The following is an 18464-nucleotide window of genomic DNA, read 5'->3' as shown; positions in this document are numbered from 1 at the left end:
CTGGTGACCTCCTTTCTGGAGCTGCCATTGTCAGAGAATGCCTGGCTGATGGTCTCCTTGAGTTTGTCCTTGTGAGTACCATGAGCTGAGGTTTGGGACAGCGTTCCACAGGCTGGAGCGGCTCCAATCCTGATGCCTGCGCCCAAGTGTCGGTCTTTGGTCAATCCTGAGACACCAAGGCCTTGAAACTGCAGGTCAGGGGCCTCTCCTCCCCTGCAGGGCCGGGGCCAGGCTTGCCAGGTGGAACTTGCACTTGGAGAAGCAGGCACTGCAGGGTGGCTTGCCAGCCTTTTCCACTGCCAAGCTCTCTATATTCTAAGGTTTGGGGAGAATGTTCTCCAACAAGGCTCAGAGGTCAGGGACAGCTTTCCAGAATCTTTCAAATGCCCCAGTGCTGCTGGTGTCTGAGGCATTTCAGGTGAGTCCAGGAGGCCTCCTTGGTGTCTGGGCAGGCTCTGTCATGAGGTTTGTCTACATCCTGAATCTATCTGTTGTACCTGTAGATTTCCCGTGACTCAGATCTACAGCTCAGATGACTGTAGGCTCTGACCTTTAATGAACACTTCAGCAAAATCTCACACATTCTCCCATCCTGCCCAAAGAGCTCCTCTCTGGCGAGCAGATACATCAGCAGAGTGCTCTGTGATTCTGGAGACACATGCATCTCATTTAATTTCCACAATGCTCTGAGGAAATTAGAAGAAGCTACCTAATTATCTCTTTTTTAGAAATAATCAGGGAAGCTTCCCTGATAGCTCAGTGGGTTAAGAATCTGCCTGCGTTACAGGAGACACAGGAGATGTAGGTTCGATCCCTGGGTTGGGAAGATCCTCTGGAGCAGGGAATGGCAACCCACTCTAGTATTCTTGCCTGGAAATCCCATGGACAGAGGCGCCTGGTGGGCTACAGTCCACGGGGTTGCAGAGAGTTGGACATAAATGAGCGACTCTGCACACTAGAAATAATAATGCTGATGCTAAGATAAAACAGGGCGAGGTGACTTGTTCCACATTCCTTCACTTCAAGCAGCGGAGTGAAGAGTCAGATCCCCTTTTTTTCTGGTCCAGGATCCAGTGTTCTTACTGTCTTAACCCACTAATTGATTGATTGATCAATTGACTTGTTGACTGATTGACTGCTGTGCTGGGTCTTAGTTGCAGGAAGTAAATTGTTAGTTGCAGCATGTGGGATCTAGTTCCCTGACCAGGGATCAAACCTGGGCCCCCTGAGTTAGGACGATGGAGTCCTAGCCACTGGACCACCAGGGAAGTCCTTTAACCTATTTTTAAAATAGGTTAGAAATTAGGTTATGTGTGTCTGGAAAGATTGACAGACACACATAAGCTAGCATACTGGCATCATCAGGATTGCTAACAGGTGTTCATGGGCCATTGCTTCTGAGCCTCATTCTGGATTGTGCCACCCAGAAGTGCCCATGTGCCCATAGAATGGTACCACAGTAGGAAGCAGCAGTGGAAAGGAGATTAATTAAGACTCACAGGATCTGTTATTCTGGACAAGGACTGATACCATGTTTCAAGTTGCAGAATGAAAATTCTTTGCTGTGATTAGCACTGTTGTGTCCTCCCCAAATAATGGTTATTAAAACAGATTTTTGAACTGAAGACCTAACTTTGAGCAGAAAGTCTCCTCGGGTAATAGGTTCTCTGAGTTCTGGAGGCATATCTCCTTTCTTAATTTATGGAAGCCCTTTTGTGTATCACAGGAAGGCTGAAAAATCAACATTTCAACTTTCAAAAAAACCTGCATCAGAGATGTGACTTAATGGATTGTATTGTTATTCCTCAACACTGAGAGTCCAGTTGAATTTTCAGGATAGGGCTTAGCGCTTTGTCTTTTCAGGCATTAGAGGACCAAGATGGGCTGTCATGGAGGCTGTTGGCTCTGGAGTCTCTCAGAACACGTGCTTCCCCACCAGCCACACAGAGAAACGTCTGGCATCCATTATGTGTGTGTGTTTCCTAGAGTTTGATTGTAAACACTGTGAAGCTTCTTTTGACTGTTAATTTGTTCAATTTTTGATTAAGCAACCGCTACAAGTTATATTTATATTCAATCTTCATTCAGGAGGCTCTCAGAGGGTTTTTTTCCCTCCTCTGCTCTAACTTTGTATTGAAGTATGACTTATCCTAAGGGAAATACACAAATCACAACTCTGCAGCTTAGTGAATGATCCTCAAGTTAACCACCTCCCAGATCAAGACCAGGGCGTGGGGTGGGGGGAAACGTTACCAGCAGCAGGGCTTCCTCATAGTAAGAGGCATGGGCTCCAGTTTACACGTGTGGTAAAATCATATGAACCAGCACTTTACCAAGTATGGAGTTTGTTATAACTTGGGTTTTAGTTTATAGCCTCTTAACTCTAATTTTTTTGAAATCTTACATTTCCGTGTGTTTTGTTTTTTAAAGCAATGTTTGTCATCCACTTGAGTAGATACCAAGCATATTCGTAGAGGCATTTGTGATCTACAATTTTAATTATAAACTTGAACACATTTTTTTTTTTGGTAGATGGATTCTACTGATGGCAGAATTTTTTTACTTTAAAAGAAATTCAGTTTTCGCAATTTATCAAGTTACAACAATTCAACTGAATTAATAAAAATATGTATATGCTCAATAAATATCCAGGAATGAATAAATGAAAATTGAACAGATTTAATTTATAGATAGTAATTTGCTTACTCATTCATATATTCTTTCTGCAGCCTTGCTTACTTCATTCACTTGGCAAATACATTTTATTTTTCTGTTGGTTAAAGCAACTGGTGTGGTCCCTTCTTTGAAAACATGGATTAGAATATAGGAAATAAGGCCTCATTTTTGTGTTCTGAAATTCAAATTGTTCACTTATTCTACTGGCTTTGCATGCATATTGGTTCAGATTCCTGTTGTTCAGTTGCCACGTCTTGCCAGACTCCTTGAGACCCCACTGCCTGCAGCATTCCAGGCTTCCCTATCCCTCGTCATCTCCTGCAGTTTGACCAAGTTCATGTCCATTGATTTGGTGATGCCATCCAACCATCTTATCCTGTGTCGTCCCTTTCTCCTCCTGCCTTCAATCTTTCCCAGCATCAGGGTCTTTTCCAATGAGTCAGTTCTTTGTATCAGGTGGCCAAAGTATTGGAGTTTCAGCTTCAGCATCAGTCCTTCCAATGAATATTCAGGACTGATTTCCTTTAGGATGGACTGGCTGGATCTCCTTGCAGTCCAAGGGACTCTCAAGAGTCTTCTCCAGCACCACAGTTCAAAAGCATCAATTCTTCGGTGCTCAGCTTTCTTTATGGTCCAGCTCTCACATCCATACATGACCACTGGAAAAACCATAGCTTTGACATTTGTCAGGAAAGCGATGTCTTTTCTTTTTAACACACTGTCTAGGTTTGTCATAGCTTTCTTGCCAGAAAGGAATTGTCTTCTAATTTCATGGCTGCAGTCACCATCCTGTGATTTTAGAGCTCAAGAAGAGGAAATCTGTCACTGCTTTCACCTTTTCTCCTTCGGGTGCCATGATCTTAGTTATTTTAATATTGAGTTTTAAGACAGATTTTTCATTCTCTTCCTTCATCCTCATCAAGAGGCCCTTTAGTTCTTCTTCGCTTTCTGCCCTAAGGGTGGTGTCTTCTGTGTATATGAGGTTATTGATATTTCTCCCCATAATCTTGATTCCAGCTTGTGCTTCATCTAGTCTGGCATTTCACATGATGTACTCTGCATATAAATTAAATAAGCAGGGTGACAATATACAGCCTTGACATACTCCTTTCCCAATTTGGAACCAGTCCATTGTTCCATGTCTGGTTCTAACTGATGCTTTTTGACTTGCATATAGGTTTCTCAGGAGGCAGGTAAGGTGCTCTGATATTCCCATGTCTTTAAGAATTTTCCACGGTTTGTTGTGATCCACACAGTCAAAGATGCTAACGTAGTCAGTGAAACAGAGGTAGATGTTTTTCTGCAATTCCCTTGCTTTCTCTATGAGCCAACCGATGTTGGCAGTTTAATCTCTGGTTTCTCTGCCTTTTCCAAAACCAACTTGAACATCTGGAAGTTCTCTGTTCAGATAATGCTGAAGTCTAGCTTGAAGGATTTTGAGCATATCCTTACTAGCATGGGAGATGAGTGCAATTGTCTGGTGGTTTGAACATTCTTTAGTACTGCCCTTTCTTGGAAATTGGAATGAGGATTGACCTTTTCCAGTTCTGTGGCCACTGCTGGTTTTCCAAATTTGCTGACAGATTGAGTGCAGCATTTTAAAAGCACCATCTTGGAGGATTTTAAATAGGTCTGCTGGAATTCCATCACCTCCTCAAACTTTATTGGCAGCAGTGCTTCATAAGGCCTGCTTGACTTCACACTCCACAATGTCTGGCTCTAGGTAAGTGACCACACCATCATGGTTAACTGGATCATTAAGATCTTTTTTTGTGTAGTTCTTCTGGGTATTCTTGCCATCTCTTCTTGATCTCTTCTGCTTCTATTAGGTCTTTACCGTTTCTGTCCTTTATTGTGCCCATCTTTAGATGAAATATTCCTTTGATATTACTAGTTTTCTTGAAGAGATCTCTAGCCTTTCCCCTTATGCTGTTTTCCTCTATTTCTTTGCACTGTTCATTGAAGAAGGCCATCTTGTCTCTTCTTGCTACCCTCTGGAACTCACTTAGTTAGGTATACCTTTCCCTTCCTCCCTTGCTTTTCACTTCTCTTCTTTCCTCAACTATTTGTAAAGCTTCCTCAGACAACTACTTTGCCTTCTTGCATTTCTTTTTCTTTGGGATGGTTTTGTTCGCTGCCTCCTGTACAATATTCCAAACCTCTATTCATAGTTCTTCAGGCACTCTGTTTACTAGATCTAATCCCTTGAGTCTATTCATAACCACCACTGTATATTCATAGGGGATTTAAGTCATACCTGACTGGCTGAGTGGTTTTCCCCATTTTCTTTAGTTTAAGCCTGAATTTTGCTATGAGGAGCTGATGATCTGAGCCACAGTCAGCTCCCGGTCTTGTTTTTGCTGACTGTATAGAGCTTTTCCATCTTTGGCAGCAAAGAATGTAATCAATCTGATTTTGGGATTGACTATTTGGTGATGTCCATGTGTAAAGTTGTTTTTTGTGTTGTTGAAAAAGGGTGTTTGCTATGACAAGTGCATTCTCTTGGCAGAATTCTGTTAGCCCTGTTTCATTTTGTACTCCAAAGCCAAACTTGCCTGTTACTCCAGATATCTCTTGACTTTCTACTTTTGCATTCCAGTCTCCTATGATGAACAGGACATCTCTTTTTTTGGTGTCAGTTCTAGAAGGTCTTCTAGGTCTTCACAGAACTGATCAACTTCAGCTTCTTCGGCATCAGTGATTGGGGCATAGACTTGGATTACTGTGATGTTGAATGGTTTGCCTTGGAAATGAACTGAGATCTTTCTGTTGTTTTTTGAGGATGGATCTAACTACTACATTTTGAACTCTTATTGATTGTGAGGGCTACTCCACTTCTGAGGAATCTTGTCCACAGTAGTAGATATAATGGTCATCTGAATTAAATTCACCCATTCCCGTCCATTTTAGTTCCCTGATTTCTAAGATGTCGATGTTCACTCTTGCCATCTCCTGCTTGACTATGTCCAATTTACCTGGATTCATGGTCCTACCATTGCAGGTTCCTAGGTAATACTGTTCTTACAGCATCAGATTTTACTTTCATCACCAGACACACCCACAACTAAGTGTTGTTTCTGCTTTGGCCCAGATGCTTCATTCTTCGTGGAGCTATTAGTAATTGTTCTTCACTCTTCCCAGCAGCTTATTGGACACCTTCTGACCTGGGAGGGCTCACCTTTCAGTGTCATATCTTTTTGCCTTTTTATATAGTTCGTGGGGTTCTCATGGCAAGTGTACTGGAGTGGTTTACCATTCCCTGCTCCAGTGGACCACATTTTGTCAGAACTCTCCACCATGACCTGTTCATTTTGGGTTGCCCTACATGGCATGGCTTATAGCTTCATTGAGTTACACAAACCCCTTTGCAAGACAAGGCTGCGATTCATGAAGGGGTCAGATTCCTGTAGAAAACCTTAAAACAAAAGTTCTTTCTGAATCTGACAATCACACCTTCCTTAAATATTTGCTAAAAAGATATCTTTACTTTCTCGGGCTCCAAAATCACTGCTGATGGTGACTGCAGCCATGAAATTAAAAGATGCTTACTCCTAGGAAGAAAAGTTATGACCAACCAAGATAGCATATTAAAAAAGCAGAGACGTTATTTTGCCTTTAAAGGTCTGTATAGTCAAAGTTATGGTTTTTCCAGTAATCATGTATGGATGTGAGAATTGGACTATAAAGAAAGCTGAGTGCTACAGAATTGATGTTTTTCAACTGTGGTGGTGAAGAAGACTCTTGAGAGCCCCTTGGATTGCTAGGAGATCAAACCAGTCAATCCTAAAGGAAATCAACTCTTAATATTCATTGGAAGAACTGATACTGAAGCTGAAACTCCAATACTTTGGCCACCTGATGCAAAGAACTGACACATTGGAAAAGACCCTGATGCTGGGAAAGACTGAAGGCAGGAGAGGAGGATGACAGAGGATGAGATGGTTGGATGGCATCAGTGAACTCAATGAACGTGAGTCTGAGCAAGTTCCAGGAGTTGGTGATGGACAGGGAAGCCTGGCGTGCTACAGTCCACAGGGTCTCAAAGAGTTGGACATGATTGAGCAACTGAACTGAACTGACAAAGAGATCTTTAATACAAATGCTCCAGATTCTCCTCTTTAGAAACAGGGATACTGAAGCACAGAGAGATGAAGTGACAGATTCAAGGCCACATGGACTTACTCCATTTGAACACAGGGGTGTTAGGTAAGATATTGACCAAGGTAGCCTTGCCTAAGCCTGAAAGTTAACATATTGTAAAGTGGTACAAATTGCCTGGCCTGATGGAAGGTCTTAGAAAAGGTGGAGATTTCCTGAGCCATGATTCCATGTTAGAGATGCTGGTATTATTAAAAATATTATAATACTTATAGGCGAAGAACTCTTGGCCCGTGACGGCATTTGCTATTGTGTCCAGGAATTCTGTTCTCAATGTAAAAAACAGTCATAAAACTAGGGCACAAAGGCTAGTGAAGCAAGCCAAGAATAACTGTTTCAGAAATATGGTTGGAAAACATAGGAGACAATTGAACAAAGGTTGGGGTGTGATTCAGTTCAATGATTTCTCTTGGCAATCACTATAATCTCTCATGGAATGATCCAGAAAACAAAGTATTTAATGTTTCATGCCCCAAACAAAAAAACACCCCCCCCCACAATCCAGAGTCCCTTGACTGTGCTGAGCAAAGTACAGGGAAACCAGTTCTCATTTCTCTATGATAAAAATGCCATCATCAGAACTTCTCTGGTGGTTCAATGGCTAAGACTTTGCACTCCTAGTGCAGCAGGCCTGGGTTCAATCCCTGCTCAGGGCACTAGATCCCATATGCCTTAACTGGAAAAAAACAAACAAAAAAAAAGCTACCATCAAGAGCTTAAAGAACATGCAGGGTGATTTCTCAGGGAATAGGTAGAGTGTAAGAAACAGGCTGAAGGTCCGCAGCCCAGTGGCCACCAAAATAGAGCTCAGAACCTGAGACTAGCTGGCTCCTCGTGTGTCCCTGCTTAATTCTCTTTCCATTGACCTCGGGCAGAAATGAGGTCCCCTGGCCTGTGAGGACAACGCACCACATCGGGCCTGGCTCAGAGAGGCTTGCTGGGCGGGAAAGTCCCTCCCAGTTACTGAGCGAGGGCTGTGGGGCTGACCTCTTTAGAGACACGGCAGAGGGTTCCTAGGTGTTAAAACTGCTCTTAGCACAAGGAAACCAGTCCCCTTCACTGCTTCCTCGGTGGGGTAAACCAGTGGGCCTGATTTGGGCTTGAAGTAATACTGATTTTGTTTCAAGAAGATAGGAAGTGGGAGAACGTGAGGGTGGGATGTTTTGAAAGAACAGCATGTATATTATCTATGGTAAAACAGACCACCAGCCCAGGTGGGATGCATGAGTCAAGTGCTCGGGCCTGGTGCACTGGGAGGACCCTGAGGAGTCGGGTGGAGAGGGAGGTGGGAGGGGGGATTGGGATGGGGAATACGTGTAACTATATGGCTGATTCACGTCAATGTATGACAAAACCCACTGAAATGTTGTGAAGTGATTGGCCTCCAACTAATAAAATAATATTTAAAAAAAAAAAAAAAAGAAGATAGGAAGTAACATCCTTTATCCAAAAAAGGAAACTCATTTTTTAACAACTTACTGACCAGAGACATATTAATAAGTCTTTTGTTACCCACGCTGATGGCCGCAGGCATTAGTTTCTGCAAAACCCCCCTGGTCAGGAATGTATTAAAATGAAAGTGAAAGAAAGTGTTAGTAGCTCAGTCCTGTCCGACTCTTTGCTACCCCACGGACGGTAGCCCGCCAGGCTCCTCTGTCCATGGGATTCTCCAGGCGAGAATACCGGAGTGGGTTGCCATTCCCTTCTCCAGGGGAAATTCCCCACCCAGGGATGGAACCCAGTTTTGCATTGCAGGCAGATTCTTTACCTTCTGAGCTACCAGGAAAGCCCTTAATGTGTTAAAATGGCCTTTTCAATTCCTAAGGACTCCATGTTTGGAGTACACTGCCATCTTCGTGCCCTGAATATAAGCATCCCTTTAAGTGTTCTCACCCTGTTTCTCCAGGCTAAATGAGCCCGTGTCTTTCCCTTTGCAGAGAAAGGCGAACTCTTCGTACCTTCTCCCAGTCACTTTGATGTCGTCTACCTGAACCCGGACAGGCAGGCTGTGGTTCCTTGCCGAGTGACCGTCCTGTCGGCCAAGGTCACCCTCCACAGGGAGTTCCCGGCCAAGGAGATCCCGGCCAACGGAACGGATATCGTTTACGACCTGAAGAGAGGCTTCGTGTATCTGCAGCCTCACTCCGGCCACCAGGGGGTGGTCTACTGCAAGGCAGAGGCGGGGGGCAAGTCTCAGATCTCTGTCAAGTACCAGCTGCTCTACGCGCAGGGTAAGCACTTCCGGGGCGAGACGCGAGCCCCTTCCGGCTGGTCCGTGTGGGGTACCGCTGTCCCCAGTGATGGCGGGGGAGTAGGAGGCACAGATGGCTGTTCTTAAAGGGTTCTCTGCAGCGCTGTCATTTCTAGAATGTTCTGCTTTCTTGCCTATGACCCCCCCCCCCCACCCCCAACTCCCTTTTCTTCAGCTCCTTCCAGCGTGTTCTTTGTCTCTGGTCCAGGCTCCGTGTGTGTGATCAGCAGCAGGCCACATTCCCGCGGCGTCCTCCCGCGCTCTCCATCCTGGCTGCTGGCGCCAGGGGCTGGGGGTGGGAGGCACCTCCCCCGACCTCCAGGACAGAAGGCTCCCTGGCCAGGCCTGCGAGGGAGGAGAGGAGGGTCTCTCTCCTGTTTTCACTCGGAGCACTCTGACGTGAGCCCGGCTGATGGTCCTCGTGTGAGGCAGAGTGCTCTGCAGCCGTGTTCCTGCCCAGGCATTTCTGCGATCGGATGGGTGGCCCCAAGAGCTGACTGCTCTCTGAGATGGGAATTTGGGCTCCTTCATGACTCTGGGTCTCAGCCCTAGGGCTTATTCATGAGGCCACAGCTTCCAACACTCTGCTGTCAAATAACTCTCTCAAGCCTCCTTTCGCCACCCTGGGCTGCAGCCATCTCTCTCCTCCCTCACAGCCAGGCTCCCTGAAAGAGCCCTCCCCAGCCCCCGTCGGGGTGCTTCCCTCCCACCCCGGCTCCTCGGTCTTCTCCCCTAGCTCCACCAAGGCAGCCTTGGCTAGAGGGCCTCCTAGGCCATTAAGTTCAGCAGACAGCTTTCTGTCCTCTTCCTCTAGGTTTTACCTCGCCTACAAAAATGCCCCGCTTCGTTGGTCCCATTGCCCCTGCTTCTTTAGCCACAGCATTCTCATTATCTTTGCCAGCTCTTTGCCTCTTGCAGGTTTTTTCTTCTGTTAATTTTTATTGGACTATAGTATTCTTGCCTGGAGAATCCCATGGACGGAGGAGCCTGGTGGGCTCAGTCCACGGGGTCGCAAAGAGTCGGACAGGAATGAGCGACTTCACTTTCACTTTCATAGTTGATTTACAATCTTGTGCTAGTTTCAGGTATATAGCAAAGTGAATCAGTTATGCATATACATATACCCACTCTTTTTAGATAGATTCTTTTCCCATATAGGGCATTGCAGAGTATTGAGTAGGGTTCCCTGTGCTATACAATAGGTCCTTATTAGTTATCTATTTTATATATAGTACTGTGTATATGTCAATTCCAATCTCCCAATTTATTCCTCCCCTGCTTTTTCCCCCTAGTAACCATAGATTTTTTTTATGTCTGTGACTCTATTTCTGTTTTGTAAATAAGTTCATTTGTAATATTTTTCTAGATTCCACATACAAGTGATATCATGTGATATTTGGCTTTCTCTGTCTGACTTTACTCAGTATGACAATCTCTAGATCCATCCATTTTGCTGCAAATGGCATTTTTTTTTTTTACTGCTGGGTAATATTCCACTGTGTGTAGATGTTCCACATCTTTATCCATTCCTCTGTCATTGGCACTTAGGTTGCTTTCATGTCTTGACTATTTTAAATAGTACTGCAATGAATAACTGGGTACATTTATCCTTTTGAATTATGGTTTTCTCTGGATATGTGCCGAGAAGTAGGATTGCTGTATCATTTGGTAGTTCTTTATTTAATTTTTTAAAGAAACATTCATACTGTTCTCCATACTGTTGTAACAATTTACATTCCCGTCAGCAGGATGGGAGGGTTCCTTCTTCTCCACAACCTCTCCAACATTTCTTGTTTGTAGATTTTTTGATGATGGCCATTCTGATTGGTGTGAAGTGATATATCTCGTTGTAGTTTTGATTTGCATTTCTCTAGCAAACAGTGATGTTGAATATCTTTTCATGTGATTTTTGGCCATCTATATGTCTTCTTGGAGACATACTTATTTAGATCTTCTGCCCATTTTTGATTGGGTTTTTTGTTATTTTGATAAGGTGTTACATGAGCAGATTGTATATTTTGGAGATTAATCCTTTGTCAATCACTTTGTTTACAAATATTTTATCCCATTTTGTGGGTTTTTTCATTGGGTTTATGGCTTCCCTCGCTCTGTGAAAGTTTTTAGGTTTAATTAGGCCCTACTTATTTATATTTGTTTTTACTTTCGTTACTCTAGGAGGTAGATCAAAAAAGATCTTGCTGTAATTTATGTCAGAGAGTGTTCTGCCTGTGTTTTCCTCTAAGAGTTTTATAGTATCCAGACTTACATTTAGGTCTTTAATGCATTTTGAGTTTATTTTTGTGTATGGTGTTAAGAGGTGTTCTGATTTCATTCTTTAAATGTAGCAATCCAGTTTTCCCTCACTACTTATTGAAGAGACAGTCTTGTCTCCATTGTATTGTCTTGCCACTTTTGTCATGGATTAGCACCATAGGTGCTTGGGTTTATCTCTGGAATTTCTGTCCTGTTCCATTGATGTATATTTCTGTTTTTGTGCCAGAATCATATTATTTTGATTACTGTGGCTTTGTAGTAAAGTCTGAAGTCAGGGAGGCTGATTCCTCCAGTTCCATTTTCCCTCCTCAAAATTGCTTTGACTATTCAGGGTCTTTTTTATTTCCATATAAATTTGAAAGGTTTTTGTTCTACTTCTGTGAAAAATGCCTTTGGTAATTTGATAGAAATTGCATTTATATCCGTAGATTACTTTGGGTAGTACAGTCATTTTGACAGTGACATGGTATCTCTCTCCTTCGGTATGTGTCATTTTTTATTTCTTTCATTAGCATCTTATGGGGCTTCCCTGATGACTCTGATGGTAAAGAATCTGCCTGCAGTGCAGGAGACCTGGGTTGGGAAGATCCCCTGGAAAAGGGGGATGGCAACCCACTCCAGTATTCTTGCCTGGAGAATCCCAAGTTCAGAAGAACCTGGCAGGCTTCAGTCCATAGGATCGCAAAGAGTTGGACACGACTGAGCGACTGACTTTCACTTTCACACTTTCAGCATCTTATAGTTTTCTGAATACAGGTCTTTTGCCTCCTTAGGTAAGTTTATTCCTAGGTATTTTATTCGTTTTGGTGTGATGGTAAATGGGATTGTTTCCTTAATTTCTCTTTCTGATCTCTCATTATTAGTATATGGGAACGCAATAGATTTCTGTGTATTTTTTTATATCCTGCAAATTTACCAAATTCATTGATGAGCTCTAGTAGTTTTCTGGTAGTGTCTTTAGGATTTTGATGTTTAGTATCATGTCATCTGCAAACAGTGATAGTTTTACTTCTTCCTTTCAGTTTAGATTTGTTTCATTTCTTTTTCTTCTCTGCTGTGGCTAGGACTTCCAAATCTATGCTGAAGAATAGTGGTGAGAGTAAACACCCTTCTCTTGTTCCTGACCTTATTGGAACTGCTTTCAGTTTTTCACCACTGAGAAAGATGTCAGTTGTGGGTTTGTCATATATGGCCTTTATTATGTTGAGGTAATATAATAATTACCTGTGCCCACCTAATGGACAGTTTTTATCATAAATGGGCATTGAATTTTGTCAAAAGCTTTTTCTGCATCTATTGAGATGATCGTATGGTTTTTATTTAGTTTGTTAATATGATGTATCACATTAATTCGCGTACATTGAAGAATCCTTGAATCCCTGGGATAAATCCCACTTGATCATAGTGTATGATCTTTTTAATGTGTTGTTGGATTTGGCTTGCATGTATTTTGTTGAGGATTTTTATGTCTATGTTCATCAGTAATATCAGCCTGTGATTTTCCTTTTTTGTGATATCTTTATCTGGTTTTGGTGTCAGGGTGATGGAGGCCTCATAGAATGAGCTGCCTCTCCTAGGTTTTAAATGTTGGAGTTCCCCCAGGCACTTTCTTTGTCCCCATGCTCCTCCTGGGTGGTCTCAACCATAGCCACACTCTGCTGCATATTTGTTTACTAATCACTCCCAGGGGAATGGATGTGGCCTGGATCTGGATGCGCCAGCTTCCTGTACCCAACTGTCTCTCCAACATCTGCACTGAGCTGCTTCACAGGCCCTTTCCTGAGCTCTGGGCCTTCCTTCCAGGTCTGGTTCTTCAGTTGCCCTCATCCCAGTGATGGTGCTGCATTTCTGGGGTGCAGGAACCCAAAACACTCCCAGCTCCTCCCAGTCCTGACTCATTCCATCAAAGCCTCTGAATTCTGCTGTCCATCCTACTGCAAAAAGAGTTCAACTATCATCACTTCTTCCTTGGTCTAACATGAGTACCTTTCCAATTGGTCTCTTCCATGCCCACGCTTTCTCCATCTTCCACCCAGTAACTGATTATTGGTCCAGTTAAAACCATTCTGTGGGCTAAATAAACCACTGAACCAATGAACCTCTGAACTAATGAACTTTTCCTAGAACCAAAGTTAAAATCTTCCATATGGCTTGAAAGGTCTTGCAGGGCTGGCCTCTGCCCTCCCTAGGGTTCCCCTCTACTCACCTCGGGGCCTGTCTGCTGGTCCCTCCCTTTTTCCCTGCAAACCTTCAGATTTTAGTCCAAACATCCCTTAAGGAAACCTTTCATGCTTCTCAGACCATCCTGAACTTCTGCGGCACCCTGGGCTTCTCCTTCGGTTCTTCCCACAGCTCAGGTTCTAAACCCACCACACAGTGACCTTTTGAGGGTGCACCTCCTCCGCTGGAATGGAGGGCCTGGGGCTCTGAGATCATGTCTGGCTGGTTCCCTGCCTTACCCTCCTCTCCCAGCACATTGCTGGATCCATGCCGTGCTTGAAGCTGCTCTAGTAGACTTGAGTCTGATGAAGAATGTTGTCTCTGCAGTGCCGCGAAGGAGAGATCCCACATGCCCGTCCTGCAAGCATCTGTCCCGTTGGTGGATTCTGACTTACTCCTCTTCCTCCTGAGGCTGCCGAGTCATATGCCTGTCTGTCCCTCTTCCTCTGTTGGTGGTCCTCCCTCCAGACCACCTTCTCTTCCTTCCCCTTGTTCTGCTCCCAAGCCCCTTCTTCTCTCTCCACCTTTTGATTCACATGAGCTCCTCACAGATCTTCTGGGTGCCTCTCATTACAAGTGGAATGTCTGGGGGCCTCTGGATGTCCACCCCATTCTGGACAACCAAGATAGAGAAGAGGCATCATAAAGCTCCAGGTAGAGGACAGAGCAGGCCCGATGCTAGCTGGGCAGCTGAAGAAAGGCAGGGATGTCCCATATCTGCCCAGAGAAGAGAACACGTCTGTTGGTTTGTGTCTGCCACCCTTGCCCATGGATATCCTCCCACGCCGCTGTCCCTGCTCGTTTCCAGTTCCCAGTGGCCCTCCGTCAACGACCATCTTGGCCTCTGCGAACAAAGTGAAGGGGGGAGATGATGTGAGTGTCCTCTGCACAGTCCTGGGGGAGCCAGATGTGGAGGTGGAATTCAAGTGGACCTACCCAGGGCAGAAGGTAAGCATGCAGTGGCTTGCTCCTAAGATGTTTCAGTATGTTTATATTCGGTTGTCCAAAAAGTTCATTCAGTTTTTTCCCTGTTATAGAAAAACCCAAAGGAACTTTGTGGCCAATCCAATAAATGGCTTTTTTTTTTTTTTTTTTTTTTTTTTTTAGAATAGGAAAAAAAAAAAGCGACTGGGTTCCATTAGGTAATTTATTTAATGTACCCTCTTTTGTATTATCTTTCTTCATGACCCTGAAGGAAGAGGACAGGGGCAAGAACAGGAAAGGAGGGGGCCTCCTTTCTTCAACCCCAATCTCAATTTGCAGTCTTAATTTTGGGTCAGTTGGAGGCTAATCTACCTTCCTTCTGGAGTCCTTTAGCCTTCTCCATGTAAAAGCTGGTTCCTGGGGCAAAGAGCTCTTAGCAGATACCCACCAAGTTGGCATGTAAACCCAGGTCTTGGAAAAGGTGCCGTGAGGCTGAGATTATCTTAAAATAGATTTGCCATAAACGCAGCTCCAGCACATGCAGCTGGGGGCCTGTTCTGCTCACTAAAATAGACAGCCTCGCTACCAACATGGAACAGTCCCCTTGCTGCCAGAAGAGACCTGGATCTTGCATCCTAAGATGTCCTTGGCAGCCAATACGCTTCTGGGTGAAGGGCTGTGATTGGGGGAAAAGAACTCTCCTGGAGAATGGTGCTTTCCAGTGCTAAGGACTTGTTTCTGAAGTGTTGTCCCATTTAGAAGACATTAATAGCTTGCATGAGAGGTTTTTTGGTTTCTTTACATTGCTAATTATTAGCAGAAAGGGTATTAATTCAGTAATACTATAAATATTACGATTGTGTTAAACTAATTCAGAAGACACTACATATCACCGAAGTTGGAGGAAGCATCTCAGAAGTGACCATCTCACTTTCTAGAAATAGGGAGTGAAGTCACCTCGGGTATAATTTTATCCAGCCCGGGACAGCTTTTCGCCCACTGCAGTCCTAGGGCACATTTGGCTAATCATGTCTCCCTCCCCCAAATCTGAGCAGTTGAGAGCTCATATTCATTTACAAGGTGAGAGCTTTGGGCTTCTAAGTTCTGTGAGAACCACTGCGCCAAGGGGTGAACGTGAGCAGTGTCAACAGCAGAGCAGTGGGAAAATTTATCTGTATCTTTATGCCTAATACCAGCCCCACATTCTTGAAGTTCCCAAAGAGTAAAATTTATATTAAGTAGAAACTTGAAGACAAGGGCAGGAAGAGAGAGCCAAACAGCATAATGAAATTCAAGACTGCTTGGAAAAGAAAAAATGCAGCCTAAACTGACTAGACAGTGTCAGAGCTCCCATGAGCTGCGCATACCAACAGCCCTGTAGGAGCGTGTGTTTTGCGCTTTGGGAGGGATACTCAGCAGTGGCAGATGAATGGGAGCTGTTGAGAGCGGCGCGTGGTTTGGGCTCCAGCCCCCGTGGGTATCGTTCAACAGGATGAAAGACCTGTGACGATTCAGAACTCCTGGCGGCTGATCCACAGAGGCCTTGGGCACACCACACGGATCTCCCAGAGTGTCCTGAGCATTGAAGACTTTGAGACCATTGATGCAGGTTATTACATTTGCACTGCTCAGAATCTCCAGGGACAGACCACAGTAGCCACCACTGTGGAGTCTTCCTGACTTGGGAGACGAAGTATAAATGAACTGAGGGAAAGCCCACTGGTGTCCGCAACCAGCCCCGGGGTTCTTTGTCTTTGCCAGGGCCAAACCCCAGGCTCTGCCTTGAGTCAGACCCAGACCTCCAAACTCAGAGGAAGTCATCCGGTCTAATTATAGAAGTGTTATCTCTCCTAGCAGAAAGCATGTATTCTGACTGCTGACCTACGTATATGCATTTCTAGTGTTTCTACTCAGAAGGCATATATGTAAACAATTTATATAATCATTTCTATTAAAGAAGCAAGTTTTTGTAAAAAGTTAAAAAAAAAAAAGGGTTAAGTGCTTGTTGTTTAAGTCTGCTTGAAGTACACCCAGCAGTATCCAGAAGTACATCCAGAAGCACTCGTTGGCAGCAATGTTTGAGTCAATACCTAATAATGCCTTGGGTATCACCACCACACCATGAGAGAATCTAAAAATGTAGTGATTTTGTATACATAGTTCAACTATACATGAACTATTGTATGATATGAAAAATAAAAAAATATCATATAAACTTTTTTTTAAAACTGCTGCACTCAGAATTACTAGTTCTAGATTAGACATTTAGTAAGAACAGCAGTTTTTTTTTTTTTTTTAAAGATCATTAGATTATCCTGGGTCTTCGTTGCTGCACATGGGCCTTCTCTAGTTGCGGGGAGCAGGGGCTGTTGTTCATTGCCCTGCACTGACTTCTCGTTGCGGAGCACAGGCTCTAGGCGCATGGGCTTCAGTAGTCACAGCTCGCAGGCTCTAGAGCACAGGCTTAGCTGCTCTGCGGCATGTGGGATCTGCCCCAAACAGGTATGGAAACAGTATCCCTGGCAGCTTCTTAACTACTGGATCACCAAGGAAACCCAGCATGTGTTTTTAAATGTTTAACTTTCAATATAAAATAGATGCACAGGTTAAGGAAGATTCCACTTTGTTTAGGCTTATTTTTACCATCTTCAAAATATGTAGACTGTAGCTGTTCCAATTTTCTTATCTTATACAGCAGAAACTACCATTAAAACCAGTAAAAGTTTATTATTTCTCAAATACCCGTAGCTTTAAATTTAGAAAATCTTGAAGTCTTAGCTCTGGGAGGTAAATTTCAGCTCATGTCCAATTTTGTGGTTGCATTGGAAATTCCTAGGAAATAGGTTAAGAGGAGATAATTCCTATGGTGTAAACTAGGTAACACTTTGGAGAGTGAACTATGTCAGAGGATGCAACCCTTATATAGAATATTCCAGCATTATTTATTTGATTAAAATACTTTGCATCACTCCAAACTGAGCATAACTATGGCTGTTTACACACTCATGTTTTTATGATGTGCCAACATTTTGCATCCTAAGTGGTAACATTTGGTTTCAAAATAGTTTTAAAGTTCTGTTTTATTTCCTCTCTCATCATCTCCCATTCTCTGAAGACGTTTTGTATTAACTGTCAGAATGATTACCCCAGACACTTAAATGGCATGGAAGACACAGTGAACAGCACAAGATTTACCATGTGCAGGGGATAGAATGACAAACCCCACTTTGACGTCGAGGACAGCTTGGAAAGCGAGCAGGGAGAGATTCCAGGAGGTGGCAGTGAACCTACGTTCCCATTTATCAGAAATGAACATGAAAGGTTACATACATAATCAAGTGTCAGAGGTTAAAGACTTTAGAAACAATCACTAGTAAAACAAACAATGCATCATGAATATCTGTCCACTGTGTCAGTTCAGTTGCTCAGTTGTGTCTTGACTCTCTGCGACCCCATGGACTGCAGCATGCCAGGCTTCCCTTGTCCATCACCAAACCCCAGAGCTTGCTCAGACTCATGTCCATTGAGTCGGTGATGCCATCCAACCATCTCATCCTCTGTCATCCCCTTCTCCTCCTGCCTTCAATCTTTCCCAGCATCAGGGTCTTTTCCAATGAGTCAGTTCTTCGCATTAGGGAGGCCAAAGTATTGAAGTTTCAGCTTCAGCATCAATCCTTCCAATGAATATTCCGGACTGATTTCCTTTAGGATGGACTGGTTGGATCTCCTTGCGGTCCAAGGGACTCTCAAGAGTCTTCTCCAACACCACAGTTCAAAAGCATCAATTCTTCGGCACTCAGCTTTCTTTATGGTACAACTCTCACATTCATACATGACTACTGGAAAAACCATAGTTTTGACCAGACGGACCTTTGTAGGCAAAGTAATGGCTCTGCTTTTTAATATGCTGTCTAGGTTGGTCATAGGGTTCCTTCCAAGGAGCAAGCATCTTTTAATTTCA

General features: G+C 43.8%; 1 protein-coding gene across 1 annotated transcript in view; it reads left to right on the top strand.

Annotated features, from left to right (window-relative positions):
* The window catches only part of PDGFRL (platelet derived growth factor receptor like), a 77715-nt gene extending 61005 nt beyond the window's left edge, over window positions 1-16710 (top strand). Inside the window, exons 4-6 of the mRNA XM_065901482.1 lie at window positions 8772-9065; window positions 14388-14527; window positions 15995-16710. Of these exons, the coding sequence (XP_065757554.1) occupies window positions 8772-9065; window positions 14388-14527; window positions 15995-16183 (623 nt within the window). The 3' untranslated portion in view covers window positions 16184-16710. The remainder of the gene's footprint in view (window positions 1-8771; window positions 9066-14387; window positions 14528-15994) is intronic.
* The last annotated feature ends 1754 nt before the right edge of the window (window positions 16711-18464 follow it).

This window comes from Muntiacus reevesi, chromosome 10 (genome assembly GCF_963930625.1).
Source record: "Muntiacus reevesi chromosome 10, mMunRee1.1, whole genome shotgun sequence".
NCBI classification, from domain to species: Eukaryota; Metazoa; Chordata; class Mammalia; order Artiodactyla; family Cervidae; genus Muntiacus; species Muntiacus reevesi.
This window is presented reverse-complemented; position numbering and strand designations above follow the sequence as displayed.